Source organism: Propithecus coquereli, unplaced genomic scaffold (assembly GCF_000956105.1).
Source record: "Propithecus coquereli isolate 6110/MARCELLA unplaced genomic scaffold, Pcoq_1.0 Scaffold224, whole genome shotgun sequence".
Classification (NCBI taxonomy): domain Eukaryota; kingdom Metazoa; phylum Chordata; class Mammalia; order Primates; family Indriidae; genus Propithecus; species Propithecus coquereli.
Window position 1 is genome coordinate 2,464,594 of NW_012147634.1, and position 16,421 is coordinate 2,481,014.

Below are 16,421 nucleotides of genomic sequence, written 5' to 3' on the forward strand. Positions count from 1 at the left end.
GTAGTGCGCATTGCACTCCTTGTGTATACAAATACCCGTCCCCTCCTCCCTCCTCCCCCCTCCTCCCGCCGCCCTTCCCGTGGTACAGATGATTAGGTTAGGTGTGTTGCCCTTGGTTCCCCCTCCCACCGAAGTCCGTGTTTCAAATATGTCCATCCTTTGGGTAGTGCGCATTGCCCTCCTTGTGTTTTTTTATATAATCTTAATCCCTAAAAGCTAACTGTTTTGCATTTTTCTGAAAATATTTTTCTAAGAAGCATGATGTTTATATTTATATAATTATATCCATCGTTTAGAGTGGCATTGAAATTAAGGCTTTCAAGGGAGAAAGACCATGTCAAACAGTACTCCTATAGTAGTTTTAAATTATAATAAAGCTTACATTGAACTGGAAGCATTCAGATCCTATAGAATTTGAAAAGGAAAAGACAAGTTTAAAGGGATGTAACATCCTAGTTGTTCTTTGATCTGTTATTTGCAGAAAGCTAAGAATTCATTAAATACAAAGAGTATTATGCAGAAATATTTACAAAATAAATATTAGAAAGATCTTAGAAAATTATCTCTAGTTTCTTGTTAATGACATGCACATACAATTCTATCATTCTGCAGCAAGCTAGTTCATACCTGAAATGTAGGTTTTCTCATTGAATATAACATGACAATGAGTCTATATCATTTACCATCTGGCTGAGGGGATAAACTAGATACACTAAAAGGCATTATTTAAAGATAAAGGCAATACAAATTAGCATGTGTTAAATACAGAACACATACTCCGGCCAGTGGTTTCCAAACTTGGGGGGCACAGCATAGTCATCTAGATATGTTTTTTAAATGCAGATTCCCAAATTTCACATGAGTTTATAGACTTAGATATTCTATGGCTTAAAGTCTATAATTTTTAAAAAAAAATTTGCCTCGTGATTCTGAAGTATAGACGCAGTGTATGGCTATATCGTTTGGTCCACAAGCATTGCGTAAATGTGCATAGGCAGTGGGATGATGTGGAAGCCTTCAGGGAGGAGGTGGATTTGAGATTGTGTTTGAAAAGAGGCAAGGCATTTTGTAAAGGAGTAATGCTATGAGCACAGTTGTAGAAGTGAGACTGGAAATTGCATGGAAATGATTAGTTTATAAAAAAGGAAATGGGTTTTAATAAGGTTGAGTGGAAAATAAAGTTAAAGAGGTAGCTAATCCCCAGCATGGCTATAGTAGTATATAGGCTTTATCTTGTAGGCAACGGTGAACTCAATAACCAAAGATTTTTGTCCAAGGAGAGTACATGTAGAAATAAGTTTTGAAAGAATACACATTCAGTTAATGTGTGACATCCATTGGAAGGCTGAAAACTAAACACAAATCAAACAATAGTAGATTAGACTTGAAGTGATAAGGGTTTATGCAGAATGCTTCTTGTGCAAATTATAATAAAAGATAGGGACCAATGATGATCATGAAGGAAGAACTGAAGGCAAAGAGAATGCATCTGAATAATGACTTGGTAAAATACAGAGAAAAAACAAATCATTAAAAATCATATATTTGCATATTTAAAAGGTGACAATCAGAAAATATTTACCAATTTTTAATTAGAATATCATACACCAAGATAATCTATTTAAATAATTCTAATGGAATTAATAAACATCTTTAGCAAAATATAGCTAAATCTTTTTATATAGAAAATATAGCTAGTAAGTCAATTATCATTTTCAGAAATATAAGTACACTTCCTTTTTTACATACAATTCTGATACCATAAAATAATTGTATTTTTTTCAGTCAAATTAGCATCAGGTATTTGTGTCACAAACTGAATCTAGTGATATATGTATAAAACCGAGAGACTTCTCTAGTAAGACTTTGCATATTAAATATGCTCTTCTTTGCAAAATGTTTCACAAATAAAGACAAAGAACATTTAGGTGAAATAGAAGGAAATCATTAAAAGTACATTTTATTAGAGAGTCCAGATTATCAAATATTTCTACTGTGTCAGTACTGATGTCATCTAAACTTCCAAGAAATAGCAGTTACTGCTACAACATACCACGTTAATGAACTATCTTGATATTGTCGATAAGCATTTTAGGGGCAGAGCAAATAAAGGGGATCAGTGCATTGGAGACTGTATCAAGGACCCAGCTCTGCAGTTGGGCATGCACCTACTCTTGAACATTGATGTTTAAATTAAGTAATAATGAATCAATTATTTGTTGCACACTATATGTTAGACCTTTGAAAACTGTCTGCCTAATAAGCATTACTGGTGTCATTCACTCTCTTTCCCTTCACGTAATCCTCTCCAGCTTTCTCCACCCTTCCTTCCTCTCCTAAGTCCTTCATTCTTGGAAGCTCTGCCTTAGGTCAGCCAGAGGATCTTAACAGCATCGTGCCTGAGTTAGGGGCATCATGACCCATGTTTTGCATTGACTGTGCATGTTGTGTCTCGTGTTTAATTTTAAGAAATAAATAGAGAAAGTGGCTCATAGTCCAGAAAAAGGAAACGGCAAAAAGAACTTTTAATAAGCTTTGTATCTCTTCTAGTGCTCCATTACCTGTGGCAAAGGAACGCAGTCTCGTGTCATCCAGTGCATGCATAAGATCACAGGAAGACATGGAAATGAATGTTTTTCTTCAGAAAAACCTGCAGCATACAGGACATGCCACCTTCAGCCCTGCAATGAGAAGATTAATGTAAACACCATAACGTCACCCAGACTAGGTAAGCAGACCAAAAAGAGGATGCTTTTGAGAAGCAAAAATGCTGCCGGCTTCTTCTATTTTGCCTATCACTTTAAAGCTCGAGAATTGTAAGCCAATGCTGATTATTTTGATTCTGACTAAATTGAATCTATTTAAATGTCATGTAGTCCAAATGGTCAGGTAGGTAAAAAACTCTAAAGACTAAACTGCTTTGGTTCCTGAAGGTATCTACTGAGAGCCAGGTACAGGAAATACCAACACCGCACCACCCAAGCTGGCCTTGTAAAAGGTCGGAGGACGTAACCAGATGTTAGGCTTGGACCAGTCCCGTGGTAGAACTATCAATTAAGCTAATGTCTGAAGAAAGGTGAGATTGTATTATAAGCCTTAGATCTCTCCATGGTTAATAGCCTCCCCTGTGATTGTGAGTACAAATTATTCTTTGGAGAGACATAGAGTAAAAAATGGCTCTCAAGAAGAATGGATGCATAGATCTACACCACTGAACAAGAGGTACCATTTTCTTTTTCACTTTTGAGGATATAATATTAACCAAAAAATAAATGCTAGTAATATATTGATATTTATATAATTTTTCTTATAAATGCTTTCATATATATTAGCAATTTCTGTCATTTAGTCTAATCAATAATCAAGAAATAGAGCGTGTATTTTAAGTAGGCATAGCCTGCCCTTGCATAAAAAATAAAAATGCTAATGAATGAATTAGCCTTTATTTGTGTGGCAATTAGTGGCTTTTAACAGCACTCCTACCTGACTATCAGTGGGTTAATTCAGATTTAACACCTTCATTTTTAACCTGTGCTTATAATCTCCTGGGGAACAATTTGAATCATACAGAATAATATTACCAAAATGCAAGGACCTACATTGTCATATGTGTTTTTCCAGGCATAAGATTCAATCAAAAGGAAAAATTAGGTTGTTCATGGAAATACAAAAATTCTATTTTGTGATACAAATATTAATAATTAACATTTCTAAGAAATGATAAGTTTGAGTTGGATAAGACTAATTAAGACAAAAAGTTAAGCAATCCTAGAGCAGATGCACTAAATCCATGTATTCAGTAACAGCATAATCTCTTTCTCCAACAACTACTTGGAGTCCTTGAAGCAGCCTGTGGCAGAAAATAATGGATTAAAAGAATAATTTTGTTAAAATTGCATTTTCTCTATTATTCCTCGAAGGTGTACCCCAAAGCACAGAAACACAATGCTTGGAAAATCTAAGGTTTTTTAAAGTAAAATAATCATATTAGAATATGATTCATTCTAATGGACAAAAGAAAGAATTGTTGCAGGACTAACTTTCATTATGCATGCCAGAGCACACTGTTTCTCCAAGAAGACTGAGGCCAAATCTATTAGGTCATTAAATGTGAAATATCTGACTTCAAATCAATTGTAGTTTATTATTATCTCAAACAATAAGCAATACAATTAATCAGCATATGCTCCTAAAGTATCGACACAGTTTTGCCATTTTAACGTAGCTTGTTTATGCCAGCAACAAAGAAGCCTGGAGAGCGAGTGACGATGAAATCGCAAAAGCCGTTTTCCACAGCTTGTTGAGAATTGAGTATTTTCCCTTGCAAGGAGTGGTCCAAAACCTGGAAGGAGTGGGAGTCAGTTGGTGCAAGGTCTGGTGAATACAGTGGTTGACAAAGTTCCCAAGTCCAGCCTCTGCGGTTTGAGCAGCGTTGTTTATGCAATATGTGGTCAAGCGTTGTCTTGGAAGAGGATTGGCCTGTCTCTGTTGCCCAGTCTCAGCTGCTTAATTGCAAGCATCCTCATCATTTCCTCCAACTGGTTGTAGTAGACGTCCACTGTAATGGATTGACCAGGCTTCATGAAGCAATAGTGGGTAGATAATACCAGCACTGGACCACCAAACAGACACCATTAGCTTTTTTTGATGAATGTTTGGTTTTGGACTGTGTTTCAGCACTTCATCTTTATCCAGCCATCATGCCAAATGCTTGCGATTATCAAAAAGAATCCATTTTTCATCACACATAACAACACAGTTTAGAAAAGGTTCACCTTTATGTCATGACAGCAAAGAAAGGCAAGCTTCGAGATGAAATTTCTGACATTCGTTTAATTCATGCAGAACCCACCTATCCCGCTTCTTTACCTTGCCCATTGTGTCAAATGGTCCAATATTGTTGGAATAGTAACGTCAAATCTTGCTGTTAATTCATGCGCAGGTTGAGATGGAGCCACTTCCACTACAGCTTTCAGCTCATCATTATCCACCGTGGTCTCAGGTTGTCTACTTGACTCATTTTCAAGATTAAAATCACCAGAATGGAACTTCTCAAACCATCAAAATGCTGTGCATTCATTAGCCACATCCCTCCCAAACACTTCATTGAAATTTCAAGCTGTCTGTGCTGCATTGGTTCCATGATGGAACTCATATTCTAAATTAACGCGAATTTTTGACTTATCCATGGTTTCACAAAAATTGCTCTTAAAAAAAACTTGAAAGATAATCATAATCACAAGCCAAGCCATTCATTTGAAAGACTGAGGATGTACCTTCACAATAAAAATAAAACATGAAGTGTCAAAGTGATATGTCATAGATAGCAACTGTCAAACTTAGTACTTAAGAAAATCAGACATTTCATACTTAATAACCTAATTCATGACCAGATTGTGTATGCTAAGTTCTCATTTCAGACACTTCAACTATTGCTATAAATTTCAGTCGCTTGTGATGATCAGCTTTGATTTTACAGAAGCTGGAAATCACTGTTTCCAGATATTCCACCTACATGTGGGAAAGTAGGAATGTGAAATAAGTGTGAGAATATTTTCAATTGGCTGTTTCTTTATAATTTCATTAATAACAATACTACTTATTAATTTTCATATCCCCACAAAAGTGGATATATTGGACACTTTTCTTTTTTTTCTTTTTAATCTTCTCTATTAAAATCCAAAAGAAGCTTCAATGAAAGCCACAAAATTGAAGCTTAAAAGTATAACACATTGAATTTGGAATTCTATCTTTAATAAGCCTAAAAACATTTATCAGTAAGAACATTATTCATTCACTTTACTCCTTTATTGAAAGAGAGTGTGTGTTTGTATGTCTTTGTCTTTTAAGTTCCAGAAGGTAATATAAATGAGTCAAAGTGATTGAAATTTGTTTCTACTAATGACATCTATGATATCTGCATGTATTGAATTCACTATATTCTGTTTCACAGCTGCTCTAACTTTCAAGTGCCTGGGAGATCAGTGGCCAGTGTACTGCCGAGTGATACGTGAAAGGAACCTATGTCAGGACATGCGGTGGTATCAGCGCTGCTGTGAGACATGCAGGGACTTCTATGCCCAAAGGCTGCAGCAGAAGAGTTGACCTCTAGCAGACTGGCTGGCTCATGGCTCTTTGCAATTACTTTATTTATAAACACACACACTAGCATGTTTTTCAGACCAAATATTATCAGATTACATATAATTTAATCAAATTAATTTATTTTTTTTTGCCTGCCAAACATCCAATGTGGTGCTTGTTTTGATTATGCAAAAACACTTTCGATTTATACTATATGGCTTTATGAATAATTTTATATAATAGTTAAGTTGGATCCAATAACTTCATAAAAAGAAAAAGGAAAAAAAATCATTAGACTTAAAAAAAAATTTGTTAGGGCTGTCTCTAAGGTGCTACTTTCTCCCCATCAACACCGTTTAGTTATCCAGAATGTATACTAACTTAGCATAATAGTTTAGTTGCATATGGAGGAAAATTATTTTTGGTTTTTTTTTTTTTTTTTTGGTGTCCTGCTGCAGAATTAGCCCATTTTCTGTAATCTGCAGGAGATGTGTAAACATAACAAACCTCATAGTGTTGAACAGGTTTTTAGAGAATGTATTATGGATTTGGTTCAGATTTAGAAACATCCATAGGAAAAATTCTGCTGTACTTATAACCTTATTTTAATAAGAGAAAAGTCAAAATAGAGACTTTGATCATGTTCATGAACATGTACTTGAACACAAGTATTGTAACAATGAAACACTGTAATGATTTACACTGAATCACCATTGCACTGTTGATATAGTGTAGAGAAACCGTTAGAAATGATAACATCTTACAAAAATGTGTATTATTTTAACATGTTATTAGATTTTAGCTTTTTTTTAAATATTTTAAACAAAGAAGGCATTGGTCCACCCATTTCCTTGTATCCTGTTAGCAGATTTATGGAAGAGAATAGTACTTAGCCTCACAAATCATAATGAGAAAATTTACTAAATATTTTTCAGCCTTTTTCCTAGGAACGAGGCAAAACAAAAAGCATATAATACTGTGGTAGTTTCATTGCGGGTTTTTTCCTTTTAAAAATTGAAAAGTTTTACAATTCTGTGAAACGTTCAAAAGCCAGTTTAAAATGTTTTTTGTGAGAAAATATTGTACATGATTTCTTAGATTTTACAATAAAATATGTGAAACTTCCTGTTGGGAGATAATTCTTCATAGACTTCTCATGTTTCCACATGTCTGGCAAGCAAAGGCACTGTCCACTTTTGCTCTGAAGTATCTTCTACAGGACTTTTGTATAGTGAACTGCCTTGGAAGACAGAAATAGTGTCTCTCCTTGGAGCAAATGGCAAACATGTTTCTTATTATTAAAAGTTTCAGGGTCCCTCGGTTTCTTTCTAATACTAGTAATACACTCAATGCATGTCCAGGTGTCACCTGGCTCTCTTTCTGACACCTTGTGGGAACCAGGACTCAGGGAACCAATCAATGCAAGAAAGTGCTGGTTCCCTGGCTACTACTATTGCTGTGAGAAATAAAGTCCTTTGTCTCTAACCCAGAAGTCTCATGTCTTCTGCCCTGAAAATGTGGCAGGTTAACTTGATAGGTTGCAAATAGGGTAAAATCTCAAAACCTTCACAGTTTTTGCACTTTCCTCATTAATATTTTTCACCTTCATTGTAATAAACCTGTTTTAATGTTGGGGCCATTTTGTTTCTAGGTTGCCCCTTACTATGTAAAAACTTTAATTTAATTGCTGAGATAGAAGATTAACCAGTATTAGCAAATCTTATGTGAGATAGTAGTGAATGGGAGGAGGGAAAACTGAAATAGTAAGAGGAGGCACTCCTAATTCTACCCCTTGATTCTTGAATGCATGAATCTAGGTAGACATAGCATAATATATTGGATGATGATTCAGAACACATACATCTGAGGATATTATTTCAGATCTCCAAAGTGTTTTCACCCAGCTGGTGCCAGATTAAATCTTTTTTAAAAAGACATTGTATCATTCTCTTAGGCCATCTGCTTTAGGGTGATGGGGAGCATGGTAATATTAGACATTTACATGAGCAGGAGCCCATTGCCACATTTTTTTTAAGCTAGCATTAAAGCTTTATTGTCCTTAATTTTTACATTTCGGGGAACAAAATATGACTAGTATCTCTAATAATCAGCTGTCTTATGATGAAATGGATATTTACATAAATTTAAGGTATCAAAATTTGTTTCTAATTACAGTTATCTAGCAATTTACAGTTACTCCTAGCACTGAAAATAACATGTTGATAACTTCTTTTGCTGTATCTGACTTCTTTTTTGTTTTTATTTCAGCATATTATGGGGGTACAGATGTTTAGGTTACGTATGATGCCTTTGCCCCCCCTCCCTGCACAAGTCCGAGCTTCAAGCGTGTCCATGCCCTGGATGGTGCGCATCGCACTCTGTGTATGCACATACCCGTCCCCTCCTCCCTCAACCCCCCTCCCCTCTGCCAGACATCCAATAAATGTTATTCTTATATGTGCACTTATGTGTTGATCAGTTAATACCAATTTGATGGTGAGTACATGTGGTGCTTGTTTTTCCATTCTTGGGATACTTCGCTTAGTAGAATGTGTTTCAGCTCTTTCCAGGAGAATACAAGAGGTGCTATATCACCATTGTTTCTTAAAGCTGAATAGTACTCCATGGTATACATGTACCACATTTTATTAATCCACTCATATATTGATGGACACTTGGGTTGTTTCCACATCTTTGCAATTGTGAATTGTGCTGCTATAAACATTCGGGTGCAGGTGTCTTTCTTATACAGTATCATTTGGTCTTTTGGGTAGATGCCCAGTAATGAGATTGCTGGATCGAATGGTACTTCTACTTGTATCTCTTTAAGATATCTCCATATTGCTTTCCACAGAGGTTGCACCAGTTTGCAGTCCGCCATGTTTTATTTGCTGGTAAATGAGTTCCCTGAACAGAAACAATGTTGTGTGGAATACTGTAACAGTGAATGAGACATCCGTTAAGTACACAGATGGTATTTTGGCAGAAGCATTGAAGGCTGGGAAGGCAAATCCATTTTCAGAGCAAGTGACTATTTCTGCAAGAACAAGCCACTGCCTCTTTGGGGATAGAAGCATTCTAATGTAATCAACCTATAATCAAAGTGGTGGGCTGGTCCTCCCATGGAATTGTACCATACTGAGAACATAATGTCTTCTCTGCTATTGTTAGTTGAACCTTCAGCAGTGACTAGCTACATTTGCCTTGGTGAAGGGAAGTTCACATTGTTGAGCTCAATCATAACCTCCACTCCTGCCACAATTGTCTCTCTGTTCTTTAGCCCATTGGTCAAGGAAAAAGATGGGTAAAAGAGACGGATCAACAACCATGGAATATGTCATCATCTACCAGATGACTGAGATTCCTCTCCTGAGGGTGTTCTTTGATGAACAGTCAAGTGGATTATAAGTATATAAGCAATCCAAGGAGATCTATCCACGTGCCTTTTCCTTACAACTTGTCACCAAGTTTCAAGTCATGCTTTTTTCAAGTTCCTACCAATCCAGCCAAACCATTAGACACAGCCCAGGAATCAGTACATATCCATACCTATGGCCATGTTTTCTTCCAGGCAAGATGAACAGCCAGATGCACAGCTTGAATTATTTCTAACTGAGAGGATTTTCCTTACTAACGTCATTTAGAGCCACCTCGATGTGGTTGTATAGCTGTAGCTATCCACTCTTGGTTTTGCTAGCATATTGTGAAGAACCATTAGTAAACCAGGCCCAAATGTTTTCTATCTCAGCCAACTAGTTATGAGAAATGCTTTATGAGATTTTAGGTATGGGTCAATAGGAGGCAATGTAGCAGTAGTAGGACCCTTAACAATCAGATCTAGTTGCTCATGGAAGCTTGTGGCTTCAGAATGTGATCATGACTAATCATGCATATTTGGTGATGGAGTGATATACTGCCCAGGTAATCTGTGCACAAGCTTCGTGGATCAGACATCACCCAATTTATAGTAGACAGTCTAGGTTGCATGGGAATTTGGTGGCCGATGGTACGTCATTAAGCCTTTTCTAGGATCTAGTAGCAAATCATAAGTTGTTTCTCAAAACAAAAATAATCATTTGTAGAGCATAACACAGCTTTTCTCCCAAATCCTAAAAAAACCTCTTATGATTCACCAGTAGGCACCTGCCATAGTTTCTATATGAGATCCTTATATGCCACCAGCTCTTCAAGTACCACCATATCTGCTGTGCCACATAGCCCAAGTAGCAGAGCAGCATCAGTTGCAACTTGGGCTGATTACAAACTCTCCTCTTATTCTATGCACTACATGAAATTGGAAGTCTTCGGGGTTACTCAGTAATAAGTTGCAGAGTAGCATTCCCAAATGAGGTATGCATTCCTAACTGGGCTTTGTGCCGCTTTCTTAAGAAGGGCCATCTGCACTCGAATGTTTATAGCAGCACTATTCAGAATTGCAAAGAGGTGGAAACAACCCAAGTGCCCATCAGTCCATGAGTGGATTAATAAAATGTGGTAAATGTATACCATGGAGTTCTACTCAGCCACAAAAAACAATGGTGATCTAGTACCTCTTGTGTTATCCTGGATAGAGCTGGAGCCCATTCTACTAAGTGAAGTATCACAAGAATGGAAAAACAAGCACCATATGTATTCACCGTCAAATTGGTATTAACTGACTTAACTGACCAACACTTAAGTGCACATATAGTGGTAACATCATCGGGTGTTGGTCAGGTGGGAGGGGGAAGCAGCGGATGGGTATATTCACACCTAATGGGTACGGTGCACACCATCTGGGGGATGGACATGCTTGAAGCTCTGACTCAGTTGGGGAAAAGGCAATATATGTAACCTAAACCTTTGTACTCCCGTAATATGCTGAAATAAAAAAAATTAAAAATTAAAAAAAGGGGGGTCAGAGGCAGGAACTTGTCCTTCACCTTAGATATCTCTTCATATTACTGGATTCCTAGAAACTTTATCAAGGTGTGAGGTCTCTGAAATCTTCAGGGATTTAATTCACACCCTCTAGCACATACGTATCTTATTAAGATGTTTATGTAGTATTATTAGTTACTACTTCCTGTTCAGTGGGTCCAATCAACACAGTATCATTGATGTTTTTACCAGTATGATATGCTATGCAATATAAAGGAGATTATGGACTCTGTGAGCTAGAGAGTTGATATATCTCTAAGGTAGGGCATGAAAGTAACTGTGGGATGACACCAAACTGCTATTGATAGTCTTTAAAAAATTTATAAAAAACATTTTGTCAGGTTCGAGTGGATATGTACATTTGCTCCAGTAATATAGCTGGAGCAGCAGCTGACTGGAGCCACCATTTGTGATAATCCAATGTAATTCTCCAAAATCTAGAATTCTGCACAAACAAAAAGAATGAGAATTTACTACCCCAGCATCCTTCCTACTGTTGATGGCGGGAAAAAAATCTGAAATACTTCCAGAAATGCAGTATTGATTTAGTTTTCAATTTTAATATGAAAAGGCAGTTCTAAGGCTTCTGTTGGCATTACTACCATAAAAGTCCTCATTTAACAAATCATGGAACCAACAAGTAGGAAGGGTTCTGTAAGTTTCTGAATATGTCTGTTTCAAATATGCCTTCTAGGATTAGAAAATAACTTTGAGTGGGTGGATTCAGTAACTCTTCGGCCCACTATGAGACACTATGAGGGAAGACTAGAAGGTAGTTTTACGGTATGTATTTTATAGAGTGTAATAGGAACCTTTCTCAAGGAAAACTGACCTCCCCTTCATTCAAGTTCTGGGTCTCTGTGAACCAGCTCTGCTGTGATCAAAGGAATATAATCCCTTGGGTGGTGATTCAAATTAGACTTCTGTTCACTGTAAAGATATAGTCCTTATAAAAATCAAGTTAGACTTTAGTAGAATGCCTACACATTTCACTCATAAGAATTCCCTGATCAATTGTCCAATACCAAAAATCTTTGCAGGTCAAACCATCCCTATCTTAGTCCATCTGGGCTGCTACAACAAAATACCTTAGACTGGGTAATTTATAAACAACAGAAATTTGTTGCTCATAGTTCTGGAGGCTTGAAAGTCCAAGGTCCAGGTACCTGCATATTTGGTGTCTGATAAGGACCCGTTCATCATAAGTGGTGCCTTCTATTTGTCCTCACATGCCAGAAAGGGTCAGGAAGCTCCCTCAAGCCTTTTTATAAGGGCACTAATTCCTTTCCTGAGGGTTCTATTCTCATAACCCAATCACCCAGAAATTAATCCACATATCTACAGCCAACTGATTTTTCACAAAGGTACCTAGAACATTATTAACAGGAGAAGGGACGATCTCTTCAATAAATGGTGCTGGATATCCATACACTGAAAAATGAAACTAGACTCCCATCTCTCATTCTATATAAAAATCAACTCAAAATAAAATCTCAAAGACAATACAGATAAATAACAATACTTCTTTCGATACAAACCATGCCATGTGAATAAAGAAATCACAATTCTTAAAAAAAAAAAAAGATTAAAGATCAAAATGTAAGACCTGAAACTATAAAACTACTAGATGAAAACATAGAGGAAATGCTTCAAGATGTTGGTCTGGGAAAATATTTTATGAATAAAACCTCAAAAGCACAGGAAATAAAAAGTAAAAATAAACAAATGGCATTATATCAAAACAAAAGCTTCTGTACAGCAAAGGGAACAATCAGCAGAATCAAAAGACATCCTATAGAATGGGATGAACTATTTGCAACTATTTTTCTGATGGGATTAATATCCAGAATATACAAGGAACTCAAATGTCATAATAGCAAATAAACAAAAACAAAAAACAACCACAATCTGATTAAAAAATGGGCAAAGGGTCTCAACAGACATTTCCCAAAAGAAGACATACAAATGGTCAATAGGTGCATGAAAAAAATTGTCAACATCATTAATCGTAAGGGAAATGCAAATCAAAACCACATTGAGATATCATCTCATCCCAGTTAGCATGACTATTATCAAAAAACAAAAACAAAAAAATGCTGGCAAGGATGTGAAGAAAAGGGAACTTACACATTTGGTGGGAATGTGAACTAATACAGCCACTATGGAGAACAGTATGGAGGTCCCTCAAAAAACTACAAATAGAGCTACCATATGATCCAGCAATCCTGCAACTGGATATATACCCAAAGAAAAGGAAATCAGTGTATCAAAGAGATATATGCACTCCCATGATTATTGTAGCACTATTCACAGTAGCCAAGATATGGAATCAACCCAAGTGTCCAACAACAGATGAATGGATAAAGAAAATGTGGTGTATATGCACAATGGAATAATATTCAGCCATAAAAATGAATAAAATCCTGTCATTTTAGGCAACATGAATGAGGCTTGAAGACATTATGCTAGATGAAATAAGCCAGGAACAGAATATTAAGCACCACATGTCGTCACTTATATGTGGAAGCTAAAAAAAGTTGATCTCATAGAGGTAAGGAGTAGACCAGAGGTTACTAGAGGCTAGGAAGGGTAGGGGGAAGAAGGGAATAAGAAGATTTGGTAAAGGATACAAAATTACATCTAGATAGGAGGAATAAGTTCTCATGTTCTATAGCAGTGTAGGATGAGTATAGTTAACAATAATATGTATTTTCAAATAGCTGGAAGAGAGGATTTTAAATATTCTCAACGCAAATTAAAAATATTTGAGATGATTGGATATACTAATTACCCTGATCTATCACTATACATTTTATATATTGAAACATCACTATGTACCCCACATAAATATATATATATGTATGTGTATGTGTATGTGTATATGTATATATGTATATATATGTAAAATAACTATTACATGTAAATTTAAAAATTAAGAATTTTTTAAAAAAGGTTTTATTTCAGGGAAGTTATTGAAGTTTTCTGGCTCCTAACTCGACTTTGAAAATCTACAATCTTATCATTTTTCCCCTAAGTTCTTCAGCACATTTAGAAGCAACGAATCAACTCCACAGTCACTATTCTCTTTGTTTCTGTGAAAGTGTTCTAATACAGTAGATACTTAGCAACTCTGCCCCTTGCCTTCGCTAGGCACTTTCCTGCAGGTGACCATAGGTGAGAATTTGAATAACTGTTTAGTCGCTGCATGCCAGGGATGGCCAGGGTCCTACTTACTACTGTCAATAGGGTCATTAATGCCTTTAAATCTATTCAGATCAGAGAACCAATTCCACATTTTATTTTTTAAGTTCTGTTCCCTGGAAACACTTTTGGTACCAATAATTGTTGGTTCAGTTAGCAGAGTGGTGTCAGAGCGTCACAGAACAATGTATTCGAGCTCATGTATCTGTGGGAGCAAATGAGGAACTCAAGGGCTGCAAGAGGACTTGGAGGATTAGAGGAGTCACCAGCCGCTGGATCTGAGCAGCCAGGCGCAGCCAGCTAAGTATGCGTATGAATGGGTGGTTTGCAAAGATGACATGATTGCCTCCATGTGACTTCCTCCTTGTAGGTCCACGGTCAAACAGCTGGTGGTGAATCTGAGTTTTCTGTTGCTCAGCAGGACCGATGGTTGGAAAGAAAAATGGGCATGGAGCTTAAGACACCAATGTCAAGCTGGAATATGCCAGGCATATCTGACTATGTCCCCACATCTGACTGAAAAAAGAATTTCAGTCTAATGGATACTGCTTCCATTTTGCCTTCAAAATTTCATGCAAGTTCCTCTTTTGGCCAATTCTAAACCAGAATGAACAAGGAAGGGAATTCTGGGAAATGTAGTTGGCTTTTAAACTATGGATTGTTAATATGGCTTTAATTTTGAATATTTTCAGTTTGCTTTATATCAGATTATAACCGAAATAAAAATCCATGTGCTTAAAATAACACTCTTAAAATAACAGCAAACTTTTTTAGTGCATAATATATGCTGAGCATTCCATTAACCACTATGCATATTAAACTGCACAGCAACGTTGTAAGATACTATCAATATCTTAAATTTTTAGCTGAGGAAATTTGCCCAAGAACACAATTTAGTTGGATGTAATGCAGCTACTATGAGTATAAATTCCATGTATTCAATTATCCTGATAGCCTCTTTTGTTCACCAATTTCAAGAATGTTTCATAACAGATGCACAAGGATTTATACAACTATCCAAATAATTTTCAAACTATCTCAGATAGTTTGATAAAACCCAACTACTCATCTGATCATCATACAGGCATTTCAACTGGAAATACTTTCTGATATTTCAGTGGGTTGTTGGTACAATCTTCAAAGAAAGAAGAAAGACAAAGGAAGAAATAGAAAGAAAGAAAGAAAGGAAGAGAAAGAGGAAGGAAGGAAGGAAAGGAGGGAGGGAGGGAGGGAGGGAAAGAAGAGAGAGAAAAACTAAAAAGAGAAAGAAGAATAGAGAAAAAGAAAGTGAATTAATATGTAAACAGTTTTGTCTAATGAACCTGCATATAATTTTGTTTTTCAAACAAAACTTTTTTGAACTTTGTAGTTCAAAAAATAATAATTCTGGATACCAATCCATGGGAAAATGACACTTTAAAAATTGCTGTAAAGAAAGAGCAAATAATTGCCTGCATGGCAAGGGTTGTAAGGTCTCAGATATGCACATTTCCACCAAAATTCCCCTCCAATGAAACTCTTTATTTATACGTATTTATACATATTCTTTGTCACTCTTGAATGAAGGTATTATTGATAGGGAATAGAAACCCTAAGCCAATATCTGTCCAATTATTCTCAAGTAACTTTATTTTTTGAGTTAATAGGAAAACAAAGAAATGGGTATTATGTGATCAAATAAATTTGAAAAATGCTAGAGTTAACAAAACAGAACATAGGTTTCCATATGGATTTACTCATTGTAAACTACCAGAGGAGAATACAGAGAGGATGTCATTTTTGGCAATAGAATCCTTTTTTCTCTCAGCCTGGTTGGAGCATAGATGGAAAAACAGAGTACAAAGCCATTTTTTGATCAAATTTAATTGGATTATCAATTTATAATCATAGTTGAGTCCTAAGAAACTGGAAGAGACAACAGCAGTCATTATTTATGAGCAAAGGGCTTCATTAGGGTCTTCAGACGTGGCTCGAGGGAGGGGCCGTGCAGCGGGGCTGCTCCTCCGTGATGCCTCCTCTAGCACCGGGCTCCTAGGACAGAAGCAGGAACTACATCATCAAACAAAAGATAGTAAGACGAGGATACAAATAAATCACTGTAAAGTTTCAAAGGAGGGGAAAATCGTACCTCCTAGGGAAAATGTATAAAGGTCTTGTCAAAGACTAGGAGTCAGTGACGGCCCATGAAGGATGGTTAGTGGGTGGTCAACAGCCAG

The 16,421-nt window shown here is 36.4% G+C and overlaps 1 protein-coding gene across 1 annotated transcript in view; it reads left to right on the forward strand.

Moving 5' to 3' along the window:
* ADAMTS19 (ADAM metallopeptidase with thrombospondin type 1 motif, 19) overlaps positions 1-7,569 on the forward strand; it is a 238,790-nt gene extending 231,221 nt beyond the window's left edge. The window contains exons 22-23 of the mRNA XM_012645041.1: positions 2,551-2,728; positions 5,954-7,569. Of these exons, the coding sequence (XP_012500495.1) occupies positions 2,551-2,728; positions 5,954-6,105 (330 nt within the window). The 3' untranslated portion in view covers positions 6,106-7,569. The remainder of the gene's footprint in view (positions 1-2,550; positions 2,729-5,953) is intronic.
* Positions 7,570-16,421: the final 8,852 nt, after the last annotated feature.